Source organism: Myotis nattereri, assembly GCF_964212035.1.
Source record: "Myotis nattereri genome assembly, chromosome: 18".
NCBI classification, from domain to species: Eukaryota; Metazoa; Chordata; class Mammalia; order Chiroptera; family Vespertilionidae; genus Myotis; species Myotis nattereri.
The window spans coordinates 7,312,984-7,332,330 of NC_138093.1; the positions used below are offsets into that span (position 1 = coordinate 7,312,984).

A 19,347-nucleotide genomic window follows, 5' to 3' on the forward strand; every position below is an offset into this window, starting at 1 on the left:
TTATTGACTCCTGGCTTCCATCAGCCAAGCTTACCTTGGCATGGTTTGGATTCAAGAGCTAATTAATTCTGTGCTGGTAGCAAAAAGTTCATATTGAGGATGATTTTTAAAAATACTTTTTTATTGATTTCAGAGAGGAAGAGAGAGGCAGAGAGAAACATCAATGATGAGAGAGAATCATTGAATGGCTGTCTCCTGCATGCCTCACATTGGGGATTGAGCCCGCAACCCGGACGTGGACCCGGAGGGGGAATCGAACCACTGTGACTTTCTGGTTCATAGGTCAACTCTCAACCACTGAGCCACGCCAGCTGGGCTTGAGATGATTTTTAATACCCAGCAGATTATCTTTCTTAATGATGTATCTCTTATATTGCATGTTACTTTTGGTATCAGCTTTATTCTTTGCCCAGTATACTGGTATGATAGTTTTGCTGATGTTTCATTGTTTATTGGTAAACATAACTTCATTAAGAGTTTTTGGAAAACGTGTCAAACTCAAATGAATAAGTCTTCTTCATAACCCATTTGGAATTATTCTTAATAAAGTGCTAATATATGTAAAAAATATTTTGAACTAAATTATGCAAAAATATTACATAGTAAGCAGTTAAACTGTGCTTTGAAAGAGGTTTACAGACTTAAATAAAATATATTAGTAACAACAAATGCTGACTATTAATGAATTAAAAATAATAAAATAAGGCCAAAGAAAGTTGAAGGAGGTCATAAAGAGTAGAAATGAATGAGCCAGAAACAAATAGTAGAGAGAAACAACAAAGCCAGAGCTCAGTTCTTCGCTCCTAATAAAATGGATAGATCCCTGGAGAATCTGGTCGAGGAAAAAAATAGGTAACTAGTGTTAAGAGTAAAAGTGGATATTATAACTAATCCCACAAATATTAACAAGGTAATAAAAGGATTTTATGAAAATTCATGCCAATGAATTTAAAAATTTTGATGAGGTAAATTTGAAGAAAAATACAACTCACCAAAACCAACACAAAAAAGAAACAAGAAATTTAAATAGTTATAGAATGGTTGAAGAAACTGAATTTTTAATTAAACTATTAAATTAAATAAATAAAATTTATAATAAAAGTCCTTCTAAATTTGAAGAAAAATACAACTCACCAAAACCAACACAAAAAAGAAACAAGAAATTTAAATAGTTATAGAATGGTTGAAGAAACTGAATTTTTAATTAAACTATTAAATTAAATAAATAAAATTTATAATAAAAGTCCTTCTCAATCAGGTGGTTTTATCAGCTAATTCTACCAGTTGTTTAAGGCAGAAATAATTTTAATTTTACATGAATTATTCCACAGGATAAAAAGAAGAGGGACCATTCCTTGTTTTATACAGCCAACAACAACAACAACAAAAAGTATAAACCAAAAATATAAGAAAAGAAGGAAATGAACACAACTGAAGTCAGAATAATGGGTAACGTTAGGTAAGAGTGAAGGAGTAATTTGGAAGGGCAGTCAGGTAGGCTTCTGGGGCCTGGCAGTGTTGTTTCTTAACGTAAATGGTAGTTTCCACTAATTTGCTTTATAATAAATCAATAAGATGCACATTTCTGTGCATAAACTTTGCTGTATGTGTATTATAATTCATAATAAAAATTTTATTTATTTATTTATTTTTTTAAATATTTTATTGATTTTTTACAGAGAGGAAGGGAGAGAGATAGAGAGTTAGAAACATCGATGAGAGAGAAACATCGATCAGCTGCCTCCTGCACATCTCCCACTGGGGATATGCCCGCAACCCAGGTACATGCCTCCGACCGGAATAGAACCTGGAACCCCTCAGTCCGCAGGCCGACACTCCATCCACTGAGCCAAACTGGTTTTGGCATAAAAATTTTATTTAAATGTATGGGACCAATATCACTTAGTAAGAGAATAATATAAATATTTGTTGACTCTCATTCTTAGATTTCAGTAGTTTTCTTGACTCTATCTTTACTCACTCTAACAGATTTACAACTTTCATTTCTTGGAGATAATTTTTTAGAGATTAATCTCTTTAATGTTTATTAGCCTCCAAATTCTATCAACATACATTATACTGAAATAAATCATTATAATTCACATTTTCTCATAAATACATCTATTGAATATTCTATACTGCCTAACATGGGACATTGTTTTTAAAACCGAAAATTTAATTATGGGTGATAACACACAGAGATTAACCAATAATCTGTATGTCTGCAAGGTGCATATTATAAAGACAAATGAGATGGGACCAAATAAACATCAACTCAGCAGTTTTTCTGGGGACTTGTACAATCTATTTCCTATCATTGATCACTTTAATCTATTTGTTTTCAGTCTGTCTGTTCAGCCATAGTTCAAAACCCAGGCATCTGTTTAGATGTACAAAGCTCTCACAGTAATAGGAAATTTGATTTAATGATCTAAAAAAATGAATGATCTTTAAGACCAAGCCATTTTACTTCTTTAAAACTATACTAGAAGGAACAGCTAAGTGAATTTCAAATTCTATTTTGACAGCAATTACAAAGCCTATAGTGAACTACTGTTCCTACTCGCCTTTCTAAACAACTTTTAACATCTCCTTTAAGGTGAATAATAAGCATCAAAATATAGTGGACTAAAACAATTCCAACTCAAATTATGGAGACGAAAAACCAAAACTTTGATCTGTACACTGTCCTGAGTTTGATAAACTTAAATAAAAGTAATATTTTTATCATAAAGTTTCTCACTTTTGGAACATGAGGATTAAATTCCACAGCTCTATGAATTGCTTCCACAGCATTAATTTCCGCTGTGCTTAAACCTCGTCTGGAGGCTGTTTCTGGAGAGAATCTGTAAGAAAACCACAAAATTAAGAAATGAATATTTAAAAAAATATGGATTTAGATCATAATCTAATCAGAGTTTCTGGTGATGATCAAAGACAAAACCAAATAACTACTAAACATCAAATTAAAGCCTTGGTCCAACATATAATAAAGGCAGCATAAGAAATGGAAACCACCGAAGCTGGTTTGGCTCAGTGGATAGAGCGTCGGCCTGGGGACTGGAAAGTCCCAGGTTCGATTCCGGTCAAGGGCATGCACCTGGGTTGCGGACACATCCCCAGTAGGAGATGTGCAGGAGGCAGCTGATCGATGTTTCTAACTCTCTATCTCTCTCCCTTCCTCTCTGTAAAAAATCAATAAAATATATTTAAAAAAAAAAGAAAGAAATGGAAACCTTCAAATTTAGGTAACGAAAGACTTCAGAATAAGATCATTTAAGGCACACTTTTATTTTGAGAATAAAATATGAAAGGCTACATGGGGATATCCAGAGAATCTCCCCAAACAGAAGTACATTCTTATCAAATTTTCACGAAAAGGAAACAGACTGTGAATACTCCATTTTAATTCATGTAAATAGTAATCTAAAGTAACCAACCTTTTGGTTGGTTTCTGAATATCTTATTTGTGGAATAAAGTGAAATTCGTTAAAGGCAGCCACAAATGCAAGGAATACAGAACAATTCAGAATTATAATCTCAGAACAGATAGTATGAAATTGTTTCCCCTATCACACATCTTATCATTATCATCATAGCTACTGTGTACTATACTAGTATGTACTCTCTGTCTAGCATTGTTTTAGTCATTTAGCACACGTAATCCTCACAGAACCACCCCACAGTACTATTATCCTTATTTTGCAGATGAGAAAGAGACTCAAACTGATTAACTTGCCCAAAGATCCACACCTGGTATATGGTAGACTTGAATATGAGCCCAGGTTTACTTCAGCTCTAAAAAAAGTTTACTTTGCTCTTTCCACTACACATAGTCCGAAGTCTCAGAGTCTCCTAAGATCAAGGTTATTCAGAAGGAAGTAGAGAGGAAAGTGAACATTGCTCGAAGTCAGTGGATGGCAAACATAATACTGAGTTCAGCAGTCTTTCTAAATTATTGTGGTTCCCATAACTACTTACTTATCTGAAACAGTCCTTGTCTTCAACAGTGCTGCTGTATAACAGATTGCTGCTGACTTTGGAAGGCTTATATCTGTAATAATAATTTTCAGTTTAGGTAAGAATTACCAAAAATATCTGAAGACAATTTTTAATAAAAGTAATTCATACGACAAAGTCAACAGCTATAATATACTAGTAGTACTAGAAACATGTGGACATGTAAGTTGGAAGACCTGAGTTCGAATCTTGATTCTACTATTTACTAGCTATGCATCCTTGAACCAGCAATTTTTTATTTTAGTGTTGCTGTCACACTTTAATTCAGAAGTCAGTATAAAAGTTTAATACATGTAGCGAATTGCAGTGAGACAGGAGTAGGTTTTGTTTTTCTATAAGCAACTTCTTTAACCTCAGTTTAGAAAAATGGTACTTTTCTGGAAGAAATTAAATTAACTTATGTCTGTGAAAGCCCTCAGCATAATGGTAAAAAGTACTCGACAAATGTTTATAATAATCTGCTTTCAAAATATACTATTCAGGGGGAAAGGCATAGTATAGCTGAAACTACTATGTAAAAACTCTACCTATTCAGAGAAAAAAACTAAGATTCAAAAAACAATAGAAATATTTAAATCCAGGTAATACAACCATGGGTGATTTTAATTTTTTCTTCTCCCCATGATTTTACATTTTCTACATTTTCTTAAATGATAATTTGCTATAAAATAAAAGATTAATTTGGAACTATAATAAAATTAATTATATAAATATTTCCTAAAGAATGCACAAAATAGAAAAATCAATTGTGATACACTTCATAAACAAAGGATAAAAAATTCATTTGATAAACAATGAAATAAAATAAAACACAAATTCATTTGATGATATCAACAGATGTAGAAAAAGCATTGAAAAGATTCAACATCTATTTATGATAAAAACTCTCAGCAAAGTGGGGATAAAGGGAACATACCTCCAAACATTAAGGCTATATATGAAAACTACAGCTAACATCATAATAACGAAGCATTGGAAGCTTTTTCTTCCTCTAAGATTGAGAATAAGACAAAGATGTCCACTTTCACTACACGTATCTATAATAATAAAAGCATAATATGCTAATTAGACAGGACAGCCGAACGACCTTTCAGACATCCTTCTGGACGACCTTCTGGATGAAGCAGGGGCTGCAAGGGCCAAGGCAAGCCTCTGTGGCTGCGAGGGCTGGGCCCCTTGCACAAATTTCGTGCATCAGGCCTCTAGTTCAACATAATTCAACATAATATTGGAAGTTCTAGTCACAGCAATCAGACAGAAAGAGAAATAAAAAGAAAATTGGAAAGAAAAATGTAAAAATGTCACTATTTGCAAATGACATGATACCCTAAAGATTCCACCAAAAATACATTAAAACTAATAAATGAAGTCAGTAAAATCTGAGAATACAAAATTAATATTCAGAAATATATTGCATTTTTACACACTAGTAACAAACTATCAGAAAGAGAAATTAAGAACACAACCCTAATTATAATTGCATCAAAAAGAATAAAATACTGCCTGGCCGGTATGGCTCAGTGGTTGAGCATTGACCCATAAACCAGGAGGTCATGATTCGATTCCCAGTTAGAGCACATGCCTGGGTTGTAGGCTTGATCCCCAGTGGGGGCATGTAGAAGGCAGCCGATCGATGTTTCTCTCTCATCGATGTTTTTAACTTTCTACCCCTTTTCCCTTTCTCTTTCTCTAAAAATCAATAAAAACACATTTTTTTAAAAAAACAGAATAAAATACGTAGTAATAAATTTAACCAAAGAGATAAAAGATCTCTGCTATTAAAACTATAAGACATTGATGAAAGAAATTGAAGAAGACACAAATAAATGGAAGGATATACCATGCTCATGGATTGGAAGAATTAATATTGTCAAAATCCATATCACCCAAAGCAATCTATGGATTTAATGCAATCCCTATCAAAATACCAATGGCATTTTTCATAGAACTAGAATAATCCTAAAATTTATGTGGAACCATACAAAAAAACACATAGCCAAAGCAATCTTGAGGAAAAAAAAAAAAAACAGAGTTGGAGGTATTATGCTACCTAAATTCAAATTATATTACAAAGCTATAATAATCAAAACAGTATGGTCTTGGGTGGCACAAAACAGATCAATGGAGCAGAATAGAGAGCCCAGAAGTAAACCCAAGCTTATATGGTCAAATTAATCTATGACAAAGGAGGCAAGAATATACAATGGGGTAAAGACAATAGTATTGGAAAAACTAGGTAAATACATGCAATAAAATGAAACCAGACTACTTTCTTATACCATATACAAAAATAAACTCAAAATTGATTAAAGACCTAAAACCATAAAACTCTTAGAAGGAAACATAGCCAATAAACTCTTTGACAATGGACTTACCAATATTTTTTTAAATATATCTCTGAGGGCAAAGATAATAAAAGCAAAAGTAGACAAATGAGACTACATCAAACTAAAAGGCTTTTGTACCACAAAGGAAACCACCTACAAAACAAAAAAGCAAACTAGTGACTGAGAGGTCTTTAAAAAAGATATCTCTGATAAAGGATTAATATCCAAAATATATAAAGAACTCATACAACTCAACATCAAAAAAACAATTCGATTAAAAAATGGGAAGAGGGCTTAAGTAGACATTTCTCCAAAGAAGACATACTGATGGCCAACAAACACATGAAAAGATGCTCAACATCACTAATAATCAGCAAAATGCAAATCAAACCACAATGATATATCACTTCACATCTGTCAGAATGGCTATTACCAAAAAGACAACAAAGAATACATGTTGGAAAGAAGGTGGAAAAAAAGAAGCCGAGGGACAGTAAACTGAGATAGCCACTATGGAAAACAGTATGGATGTTCCTCAAAAAATTAAAAATAGAGCTACAATATGACCCAGCAATCCAACTTCTGGGTATTTATTCAAAGAAATCCAAAACACTAATTCAAAAAGATATGCACCCCTATGTTCACTGCAGCATTATTTACAAGAGCCAAGATATGGAAGCAACCTAAGTGTCCACTAATAGACAAATGGATAAAGATGTCATACAGAGTAATCTACACTAATAAAAGAGAAATATGCAAATTGGTGTCACTCTGCTATGCCCACCAGCCAATCAGGATGAGTATGCAAATTAACCCAACAAAGATCGCAATTAATTTGCATACACAGGCGCTAAGTGAAGAGTGAAGACGACTGAAGATGGCAGTGGCCATGGAGCTGGAGCGAGCAGGAGGCCTGGGTTGCTCCCAGCGACGGAGGAAGCCAAGCTTCCAGCCCACCCTGGACTCTGCTCAAGGAGTGGCCCTCGGCGACCCAGGCTTCCAGCCAGCCCTCCCCTCCGCTTGAGGAGCTGGACAAAAAAAAAAAGGAGGGCCTGGGAGCAGCCAGAACAGAGAAGCCAAGCCTCGCTGCTGCGGCTGAACCAAAGGCCTGGGTTGGGTGCTGGAGGAAAACCAGTGCTGGCAGCCAGGGGAAGGAAGGCCTATTGTGTGAATCTTTGTGCAACGGGCCACTAGTATACAATAAAATATTATTTGGCCATAAAAAAAGAAAGAAATTTTGCCATTTGCTACAACATGGATGGACCTAGAGTACTATCCTAAGTGAAATAAGGCATAGTGAGAAAGATAAATACTATATGATTTCACTTATATGTGAAATCTAAAAAACAAAATAAATGAACCAACAAAAACACAGAAATAGCCGAGACCGGTTTGGCTCAGTGGATGGAGCGTCGGCTTGCGGACTGAGGGGTCCCAGGTTCGATTCCGGTCAGGGGCATGTGCCTGGGTTGCAGGCACATCCCCGGTGGGGGATGTGCAGGAGGCGGCTGATTGATGTTTCTCTCTCGTCGATGTTTCTGACTCTCTGTCTCTCTCCCTTCCTCTCTGTAAAAAATCAATGGAATATATTTAAAACAAAAACAAAAACAAAAAAAAAAAAACACAGAAATAACCAGATAGATACAGAGAACAAACTAATGGTTGCCAGATGGGAGGGGGTTAGGGAAAATGAGAGGAAAAGGTGAAGGGGATTAACAAGTATCAACTGCCAGTTATAAAATTAGTCTTGGAGATGTAAAGTACACCATAGGAAATATCCATATATATATATAAAAGCCAAGCGACCAGAACGACAGAATGACGAGTCGCTATGACGTGCACTGCGACGGCCAACCAGCCCAATCGGCCCCAATCAGCAACCCCGTAACCACCTGCAGCCCCTCCCCCTAGCCGGTCCTGCCCCCGATCCCCCCCAACCCAATCGGGGGCGGGGCCAGCCGACCTACCTCCTGCATCCCCTCACCCCCAGTGGCCCCCACCCATGCATGAATTCGTACACCAGGCCTCTAGTAGTCAATAATATTATAATAATTATATATGAAGTCAGATGGGTACTAGGCTTATCTGCTGATTACCTCATAGGTATATAAATGCCTAATCAATATGTTATATACCTGAACTTAATTTAATATTGTATGTCAACTAAAATAAAAAATAATGCCTAAAATAATATTATTAGGAGTAAGGCCACAGAATTCCTTTGAAGTTTTCGATTTTATAGATGTTCCGGCAAATGAAGAACTAAAGAACTAAATTGCTTTTAACTTTATAAGTCTAGAATGGTAAAAACTGGGGACTCATAAAAATAACTGAAAACACAGAAGCATATCTAAGTTGTGAGTTTTATTTTAGATTTAATGAATCAGGTCCTATCCGCTGTTTTATATTTGGTTCCTAAGCTTGTTCATCATAAGCATCATAAGCAGGCCATGCATCTGATCAGTTACATATGGAAAGAATTTCTCATAAATTTCTCCATGAGCCCACAGTATTCTGAAGCACTTCGTAAGAATTCCAGATGTTTAAAAGAAATAAACTTCTCTTTCCAAGTGTAACACATTTCAAACCTGCCAAGTTATAAGGATTCCCAAGCTAATGGGTAGGAACTTACAAATGGACAAGTGTGAATAAAACTAGTATGTCCTCTTAGAGTGAAAGATATGATCAGAAGCATTGTGCTAGTTAGGATATATGCAGCTTGGGTTTAAAAGCTGATGACTCACTCAGAATGAGGAGAAACGCTATGCCTTGTAAAATTCTCCCAACTCCATTTGGGTTAAATTTGCACTGTTATAGTATAACTAAAGGCCCGAAATTCATGAATGGGTAGGGTCCCTTGGCCTGGCTGGCGATCAGAGCCAATCTGTAGGGTGAGGGCGATTGGGGGGCCCCTGCTGGCACTTGCCTTGGCCGGCCTGGCACCACCCACTAGTCGGCCCCGCCCTCCCACCACCACCGCTGCCAGTCGCCTCCCTCTACAGGGCGACAGGCAGGGCGATGGGGGAGGGGACCCCCTCTGGCACATGTCTTGGCTGGCCTGGGGCCTGAGGGCAGCTCCTGCGTTGAGTGTCTGCCCCCTGGTGGTAAGTGCACGTCATAGTGACCAGTCATTCCACTGTTCGGTCAATTTGCATATTAGGCTTTTATTATATAGGATAATAAAAATAGGCATTATATTGACTTCTCACTATTAGAAGACTAGTACAAAGAAATGGAATACCTGGATTTAAGTTCAGGCTTGCCACTTCCTGGCTGGGAGACCTTACCCAATTACTTAACCTTCAACTCCAGTTTTCATTTTACTAACTGGAGATAGTAAAAATTCTTGTCCTACCACATCACAAGATTATTATAAATATCAAATAAGATAAATCATGCTTTGTAACTAAAAAGCATTGTAAAATGTTATTCTGAATTACTCCTATACATACATATTACTAAGCAACTTCTGTTAGCCTTCCCTGACACTCCCAAACAAATGAGGTACCGTCCTTTGTGCACAGCACCTCATACTTTTCCAATTATCTCAGCTAACACATCATGTTTCAATATAATTACTATTCATCTGTCTGTCTGTTCCACTAAACTGTAAATCGTACGTGAGCTAAGTCCATGTCCTTTTGTTCACTACTGTATGCCAAGTGCCTCACTCACAGTAGGTACTCAGCAAACAAATATTGACAGAAGAAAAGTTCCTCCTTACAGGCCTTTGCTTGCAAAATTCCTGATAAGGAAGATTCTTTTTTAAAAATTATTTATCAAATTTATTGGAGTGACATTGGTTAATAAAATTATATAGGTTTAGCGTGTACAATTCTATAACACATCACCAGTATATTGTACTATGTGTTTACCACCCAAAGTCAAATCTCCTTCCATCACCATAGATTTGACATCCTTTTTCCTTGGCTACCTCCCCCGCCTCCTTTTTCCCTCTGGTAACCACCACACTACTGTCTACATCTACGATTTTTTTGTGTGTGTTTTTTTGTCTTGTTTGTTCATTTGTTACTTTTTTTTTTTTTTAAATATACTTCATTGATTTTTTACAGAGAGGAAGGGAGAGGGATAGAGAGTTAGAAACATCGATGAGAGAGAAAACATCGATCAGCTGCCTCCTGCACACTCCCCACTGGGGATGTGCCTGCAACCAAGGTACATGCCCTTGACCGGAATTGAACCCGGGACCCTTGAGTCCGCAGGCCGATGCTCCATCCACTGAGCCAAACCGGTTAGGGCCATTTGTTACTTTTACTTTTATATCCCACATGAGTAAAATCATATGGTTCTTGAGTTTTTCTGTCTGACTTATTTTACTTAGCATGATATTCCCAAAATCTTTGAAAGACTTTTTAAAGAATTTTGTATTAGTTTCAGGTGTATAGCATAATGGTTAGACAATAACCATATACTTTACAAAGTGATCCCCCCAATATTTCCAGTACCCATTTGGCACCATGCATAGTTATTACAATTGAAATGACATTTCCTATGCTATACTTTGCATCCCCATGACTATTTTGTGAAGTAGCGCCAATTAGTACTTCTTAATCCCTTCACCTTTTTCACTCAGCAACCACCGATCTATATTCTGTATCTATGAGTCCTGTTTCAATTTTGTTTGTTCATTTATTTTGTTCTTTAGATTCCATATATAAGTGAAATCATAATGTATTTGTCTTTACTGACTGACTTCTCTAAACATAACATTCTAGGTCCATCTGTACTGTCGCAAATGGTAAGATTTCATTCTTTTTTATAGTCGAGTAATCGTTTATTGTATATATGTACCACAGCTTTTTTTATCTACTCATCTATTAAATGGCACTTGAGATGCTTCCAAATCTTGGCTATTGTAAATAACACAGCAATGACCACAGGGATGCATATATTTTTTCAAATTAGTGTTCTGGTTTCTTTGGATATACATCCAGAAGTGTAATCGCTGGATCATAAGGCAGTTCCATTTTTTAAAAATATATATTTTATTGATTTAGAGAGAGAGAAAGGGAGAGGGATAGAGAGATAGAAACACTGATAAGAGAGAAACATCATCGATCACCTGCCTCCTGTAGGCCCCCCACAGGGGATGAAGCCTGCAACCTGGGCATGTGCCCTGACCAAGAATGGAACCCGTGGTCTCTTGGCTCCTAGCTCCACACTCACCCGCTGAGCTACACCAGCCGGGCAAGGCAGTTCCATTTTTAATTTTTTGAATAGTCTCCATACTGTTTTCCATAGTGGCTGCACCAATCTGCATTCCCACCAACAGTGCATAAGGGTTCCCTTTTCACCACATCTTTTTTTTTTTTTAATATGTTTCTTTATTGATTTCAGAGAGAAAGGAAGAGGGAGAGAGAGACAGAAACATCAATGATGAGAGAGAATCATTGATTGGCTGCCTCCTGCACACCCCCCACTGGGGATCGAGCCCACAACCCAGGCAAGTGCCCTTGGCTGGAACTGAACCCGGGACCCTTCAGTCCAAAGGCCGATACTCTATCCACTGAGCCAAACCGGCTAGGGCATCCCCATCTTCACTGACAGGTGTGAGATGGTTCTCATTGTGGTTTTAATTTGAATCACTTAGAAGATTCTTAATAGCAACTTGCACCCATGGATTCTAAATATTGACTGGTAAGAATGATAAAAGAAAATCACAGAAATACTAGAATAGAATCATACTTATGATTACATAATTTTAAAAAATTCTTTAACCATGTGATCAACTAAAACAAGTATCACTCACCATCATATTTTGCTAGGACTGCCTGAACATCTGCATAGGCCTGTAATTCTAAAAGTGATTCTAGGAGATTTTCATGGATGTTCCACATGGTAAGAGGAGGAAATTCTTTCATCAACTATATTGTAAAAGAAAAAAATATTAAAATTACAGCAAAGGAACTCAATGGAGTTGAATCAGACTCACTGATATAAAAATTCTTTTGTTTCTTAACAAAACTGTGGAGACTCTATCCTTAAGCAATAATATCTTTTCATAAAAACTATCAATTAAAAAACAATGATTCTACATTAAAATAACTGGCAACTCAAACCACATTTTTAGTTTTTTGAAGAATATGAAGGTCCAGTTATCAAATTCACTTACATCTCTCATTATTTTTACTGCTTCTCTTATTCTTCCTAATTTTCTTGCACACATTGCCAATCTTCTTTTAATATAAGCCAGTACATTGGTATCTCTCCCTATTTAAAAAAAATGACACAGCTATCATTTTTGTATTATGATTTTCTATTTCATTAACATATCCATTAATTTCATTTACTTACTCTGGCAACTTTAATTAAAATTAAATGTGTCAGAATGGAAAAATATTAATGATTATTGTATTTGGGTGATGAACATTAAATGTGGGTTCATTATACTGCTCTATTTGTGTATATGTTTGAAGTTTTTTATATTAAAAGCATAATATGTATATATTGAATTACTTTTACCTCTACCAATAGGTAACCTGAGAATATAGAAAGTAATCTGTGTATACTTGACAAATGCATGTTAATATTAATATAAAAGAAACACATACAATAGGGAGAAGTAACATTACCCTATTATTTTACGTTTCTGCATAAACAATCTATTATTTTAACATTATTTATTGTTTTAACTGAATAAAATTTTTTTAAAAATATATTTTATTGATTTTTTACAGAGAGGAAGGGAGAGGGATAGAGAGTTAGAAACATCGACTAGAGAGAAACATCGATTAGCTGCCTCCTGCACGCCCCCCACTGGGGATGTGCCAACAACCAAGGTACATGTCCTTGACCGGAATTGAACCTGGGACCCTTGAGTCTGCAGGCTGATGCTCTATCCACTGAGCCAAACCAGTTAGGACTGAATAAAGATTTTAAAGACAAAATTCCCATGGCTAGTGCAAACTTTTGCCCAATAGATAGTAACTAATAAACTATAAAACTACTTATAGAAAGAGCAAATTAACAGTTCTATAACTATCTCAACCATATTTGAGATGATATAAGGACAAACAGCTTACCTTTTTTTTATAAATGCAGTTTCATTAGTTCCAGACTGCAAAATCATATATTCTCACAGTTGTGTTTTATAACAAGCATTAATGAAACATACTGTATACATCAATATTTAGTTAGAGAGAAAACGTAAACCAAATTTTAATTTCCACAAATAAAAGATTTAGAACTTAACTGCTAGCAGATAATGCATTATGTAAACATATGTCAATTTATGGCCCACTATCTGCCAAAATCATGAAACTAAAACTCTCTGGACACACAAAAAAAGCAGGAAGCAGCAGTACTACGGATTCTAACATCTTTGGTAAAAGTGTCTCAATCATAATTGGGAGAGCATCTCTGTAAGGAGGAAGAAAGGACCTCAGTTGCTATGGCTCATAAGATCTCAAACACAACAGAGAAAAATCAACCACAGAAAGAATCCATGCCAAGTATGGCTGGTTTTTGTGCTAAAGGGGCCACTCCCTGGCACTATATAGAGATACATATAGTCTGAAGAGCAAACCAATTGATGTCCCCCTAAGATTGCTTGGGGTAAGGTAAGGATAAAGGTAATAGCTGCTTGTCATTACTAGAAGGCTCTCGTGGTTCTAAGTTGTGTTCTCCAATGACCAGCCCAATTCTCACATGAAACAAATTATTATTAAGTCTTAGAGCAGCACATCTCTCAATAACAAGAGCAGATCTGTTTCCTTCCACAAGCATTCTCTAGCCAGTATGTACTTTAGTCTTTCTAAAGATATTATGAATAGATTATCACTTAGGAAAAGTAGCTACCTCTAAGTATTAAGTTTATTATTGTTGTTTTGTGTTTTAAACATAAAAGAGCCAATTGCAGGAAGTAAAAAAACAGGTAAAAATTCGTTCTAATTTGCTTACTCAGTTGGGCTTCATGCTGAGGACTTTGGTGCTGACACTGCTGCGATCGCCTATAAATCGTTTCTCCTGCCTTGAGTGCCTGCTTAAATAACTTTTCAACATCAACAATAGTTGTTGCTTCTTCCTCAGCCAGTAGAATATATGCAGAGGCACAGCTATGGAGAAAGCAAGCAAGACAATTTTAAGTAATACAGTAAAGCAAGTATATCTCTTGGGTATGTCCCTTTGTTCTTTGTTATATTTCCCTGCCTTTCCCTACATTTTCCATCTCTTGAAGAATAAAAACAACTTCCATCAATATTTTAATTTATTAGGGGCATACTGGTATAGTCTTAATTGCACATTTTTTCCTTTCCTACCTTTCTTTCCCTCCCTTTACTTTCTTTTACTTCTATATTCATTCTGATGTTATCCTGTATTTTCCTTTTGTGGAAGAGGGGAGAAAAGAAGATATATAAAGAATTATCTAACAGTTATTCAAGGGACTATGTACTCTAGTGGTCATGCCTGCTCTTAGTCACTATGTACTTTGTAATATCCATCAAATGGATAACGGAGGTATAGGAAAGTGTGATGTTTGACAAGAATATCACATAGCCAATTAGGCACCTTTCCAATTCGACTCGGAAACATATTCCAGGGCTAGACTTTTTTCACTACGTACACTGATATTTCCTCTTTGTGCTGCCCCATCCTCTCTTGGCCTTATCAACAATGGCACTGCAACATCCCTTTCCTCCTACAGTCCTCCTCTCACCTGTCACACCCATGCTGACTCCAAGTTTCCCTTTTCTTCACCCCACCAAAACACAGATTCCTCTTTATAACCTTTAAGTCAAAAGTTGGCTAATAAAATAACTTGTTTGGGGACAAAAAGAAAGAGAAACAGAAAGTTTCTTTTCTATTCCCAGAAATAACTAGTTCATTTCTCTTATAGAGACGTCCTAGTTCTGATTATCCAAGCATAGATTGTCCAGTATTGTGGTCACTGGCCTCATGTAGTTACTGAGCACTTGAAATGTGTCTAGTGGAAACTGAGATGCACACCAGTCAGTGTATGTCAGTGTAAAACGCACACTGAATTTTGAAGACTTAAAAGAATATAAAATACTTCATTAACAATTTATTTTTAATGTTGAATATATTTTAAAACATATTAATATGTTGAATGTAGCTAAATAAAATGTATTATTCAAGTTAACTGCATATATTTTTTTACTTCTTAAATGTGGCTACCAGAAAATTTAATGTTACATATATGATTTGCATTACAATAGGGGAGAAATTATTAATAAAAGTACAAGGTGAGCATGGAACAAAAGTGATGGCAAGATAGCAACAAAAAATTGGAGACAAGCCCTGCCTGGTATGGCTCATTTGGTTGAGCATCATCCCATGCACCAAGAAGTCATGGGTTTGATTCCAGGTCAGGGCACATGCCCAGGTTGTGGGCTTGATCCCCAGTAAGGGGCATGCAGAAAGCAGCCAATTGATCAATCTATTGATGTTTCTCTCTCTCTCCCTCTCCCTTCCTCTCTCTCTAAAATCAATTAAAACATATTTTTTAAAAATCTTTTTCATTGGGGACAAGACAGATCTTTCATTTGGAAAATGCAAATCATACCATTTCAGCATCCTTCAACTAATACCTTAATTTGAAGCATATAATAATTTCACTAATCAACAGAGACTTTTTCATTACATTGGATTAAATTAATCTGTCTATCCTTATGAATTAATTATTTTAGCTTCATAGTAAGTTTTGAAATCAGGAAGTAAGTCCTCTAACTTTATTCTTCTTTTACAAGAATGTTTTGGCTATTTGAGATCTCTTGCAATTCTAAGTGAATTTTATAATCAGCTTGTCCTTTCTGCAAAAAATAGCAATTGACATTTTGATTGAAATTACATTGAATTTGTAGATCAACTGGAGGAGTACTGCCATCTTAACAATATTAAGTCTTCAATCCATGAACATGGGATGTCTTTCCATTTATTTAGGTCTTCTTTAACTTCTTTCAACAATACTTTTTAGTTTTTAGTGTACAAGTCTTCTACCTCCTTGGTTAAACTTACTCTTTTTTTTTTTTTTTAATTGATTTCAGAGAGGAAGGGAGAGGGAGAGAGAGAGATAGAAACATCAATGATGAGAATCACTGATCGGCTGCCCCCCACTGAGGATTGAGGCTGCAACCCTGACATGTGCGCTGACTGGGAATGAAACCATGACCTCCTGGTTTATAGGTCCATTCTCAACTACTGAGCCACATCAGCTGAGCTAAAGGTCTTAAGTATTTTAATATTTCTTATGCTATTGTAAATGGAATTGTTTTCTTATTTTCCTTTTCAGATAGTTCATTGCTAGTGTATAGAAATACAACTTATTTTTATGTGTTGATCTTGTCTCTTGCAACTTTGTTGATGTCATTTATTAGCTCTGATAATTTGTGTGTATGTGTGTGTGTATATTCTTTACAATATCCTGCATGTATTATGTCATCTGTGAATAGTGATAGATCGGTATGCTCAATAGTGTACCAAAGGTTTCTTAGGTTCTGTTCATTTTCTTCATTCCTTTATTTTTATTTCTCCTCAGACTAGGTAATCTTAATTGATCTAAATTCAGTTTACTGATTTTTTCTGCCTGCTCAAATCTGTTGCTGTATTCATATAGAAAAATTTTCATTTTGGTGATATTTTTCAACTCTAGAATTTCTATTTAGTTCCTTTTACTTATTTCTATCTCTTTCTACCTACTTTTTAATGAGACATAATTCTCCTATTTTCCTTTAATTCTTTGTACATGGCTTCCTTTACCTTTTTGAGCATGTTTAAAATAGTTGATTTAGACCTGGCTGGTGTGGCTCCATCAGCTGAGCATTCCCCTATGCACTGTAAAGATGCCAGTCTGATTGTCAGGGCACATATACAAGTTGTGGTTTAATCTCCAGTTAGGATGTATGTGGAAGGCAATCGATTGGTGTTTCTCACATCAATGTTTCTCTCTCTTTCTACGTCTCTCTCTAAAATCAATTAAAAACACATTTTAAAAAATAAAAGTTTATTTAAAGACTCTGTCTAGAAAGTACAAAGTCTGGGCTTCCTCAAGGACAATTTCTATTCATTTCCTTTCTTTTCTGTGTATGGGGCATATTTTGTTTCTTTTGCATGTCTTGTAATTTGTTCTTGAAAACTGGGAATTTTTAATATTATAATCTGGAAACTCTAAAAATCAGATTTCTTCTCCTCCCCAAAGTTTGTTGTTACTGCTTATTGTAGTTGTTTGTTTAGTGACTTTCTGACTTATTTTGTAAAGTACGTATTCTCTATCATGTGTGACCAATATGGTTAAGATGGCAGTACTCCTTCAGCTTACTGGGCAGCCAGTAAATTTGGTAAAGATTGCCTTAAACACCTGGAACCAAAAACAAGTCTTTGCAGATGGCTTTGTGTGTGTTTGTGTGTGTATGTGTTGGGGCACACCTTCAACATTCAATCAGCCAGTTTATAACTCTGCCTTAGCCTTCACTTTCTGTTTGTACAGAAGCTGAGAATTAGACAAACATGGGAGCTTAGGGTCTTCTTAAGCATGTACCTTGGGCAGGTGTGCAGCCTTTGAGATTTTCAGGAATATGTGGTAGCTTTTCTAAATCTCTATTTCCAAAGTATCTCATTCCCCAGCTTTCCTCCAAAGCTTTGATTTGTCTATTTTTTGCCCCAATTATCCCTTGCCCCAGGCAGCAGGAACTAGTGTATTTGCCTTTAAATGTTTTAACAAATGCCCCTCCCCCCAATGTAGTTGTGTCAGTAGGGGGTGAGTTCCAAATTATCCTAAAGAAAGGCAAGTCCCTTGGGCTGGTCCTTCAAATAAACAACCACAATTCTTTGAGAACTAGGTCCATTCTACTTCTTCTGGAAGTAGGAACCTATTACCAGGATTTGGACTGTTGTTTCCACGTGTGCCACTGAACTAGGGAGTAGGGGATGGGGCCAGTGTAATTTAAAACATTACAAAGCTCTCTTACAGAAATTCAACTGTTTTTTTTTTTTTAATTTATTAAGCATTCTCCAAGTTGCTATAAAGTTTTGATTCGTTTCCAGAGTTTCAATAAAGTTGATTTACTGCTTTTGGAATTCCCTATACTACCATTTTTCTTCTGCTTTGGGAAGCTCTTCTTAATAAGGATAATATATCTGGGGAGAGAGGGAAGGAGGAGGAACACAGGGGACAATGCTAATTTCACATTATTCAGGAAGTATACCCTGATTAATCCCAACTGGGGCCATATTTTAGTATTAGATTAATACACATTGATCTGTCTCATTTAAATATTAAGTTGACTTCTGATTTTACATTTTGTCTTTTCAAAATATAAAGTTTATACAAAGAGCTATAAAAAATGCTTGTTAACATGAAAAAAATTAAGTTAGAGCTACATTTTACTTATCTTGAATCCCCATCTCATGCCTCCCATCCCATTAGTAACTAAAGTTCGCAGGGCTGAATGAATGCTTTAAATGAATGATTTAAATGAAAAAGAAAATTAAAACAAGTAGCATAGTATTTTAGTACTCTTTAATATCAAGTATTATCACCAATTAGATCAGCACTCTCTATTTTAAAAAGTATTTCTATCATAATTTCTATTCAATGCATAGATAAGTTTACTTTCGGAAGCAAAATACATATCGGTGAACATGACAAATTTTGTCTCTAGTATGCAAAAAGAGAAAGGGGATTGCTAATGACTCCAAATATCTAAGAAACAGACAAAAGGAAACATTAAATCATTTGCCTGGGTTTCCTTCAAAACAAATTTATTTTCCATATATTTCAAACTTACTCATTGTTTAATTCTAAAGCTTGGTAGGCTGCTTTAATTCGAGATAAAGGATTTCTTTCCCTCCATGCCTTCTGCATAACTGTAGGAAAAATATTTCAAAAAGTAGATGAGATGTACACATAAATAATCTTATGCAAAACATATGAAGAATGAGCTAGGAGAGTAAACAAAGACTTAAATAACATGTTCTTAAATGTAAGAAACAAGAAATTGGGGTGCTAGCTCACATTAACCTT

The 19,347-nt window shown here is 35.7% G+C and overlaps 1 protein-coding gene across 3 annotated transcripts in view; it reads right to left on the minus strand.

Moving 5' to 3' along the window:
- The window catches only part of ST7L (suppression of tumorigenicity 7 like), a 144,646-nt gene that overhangs the window by 105,276 nt on the left and 20,023 nt on the right, over window positions 1-19,347 (minus strand). For all 3 annotated transcript variants that reach the window (XR_013997112.1, XM_081111772.1, XM_081111771.1), the window contains 6 exons: window positions 19,112-19,190; window positions 14,268-14,422; window positions 12,481-12,578; window positions 12,118-12,232; window positions 3,982-4,054; window positions 2,744-2,846 (listed from right to left, as the gene is read on the minus strand). Coding sequence is in view for 2 of the 3 variants with exons in the window: in XM_081111772.1 (XP_080967898.1) it covers window positions 2,744-2,846; window positions 3,982-4,054; window positions 12,118-12,232; window positions 12,481-12,578; window positions 14,268-14,422; window positions 19,112-19,190 (623 nt within the window). In the remaining variant the exon portion in view is untranslated. The remainder of the gene's footprint in view (window positions 1-2,743; window positions 2,847-3,981; window positions 4,055-12,117; window positions 12,233-12,480; window positions 12,579-14,267; window positions 14,423-19,111; window positions 19,191-19,347) is intronic.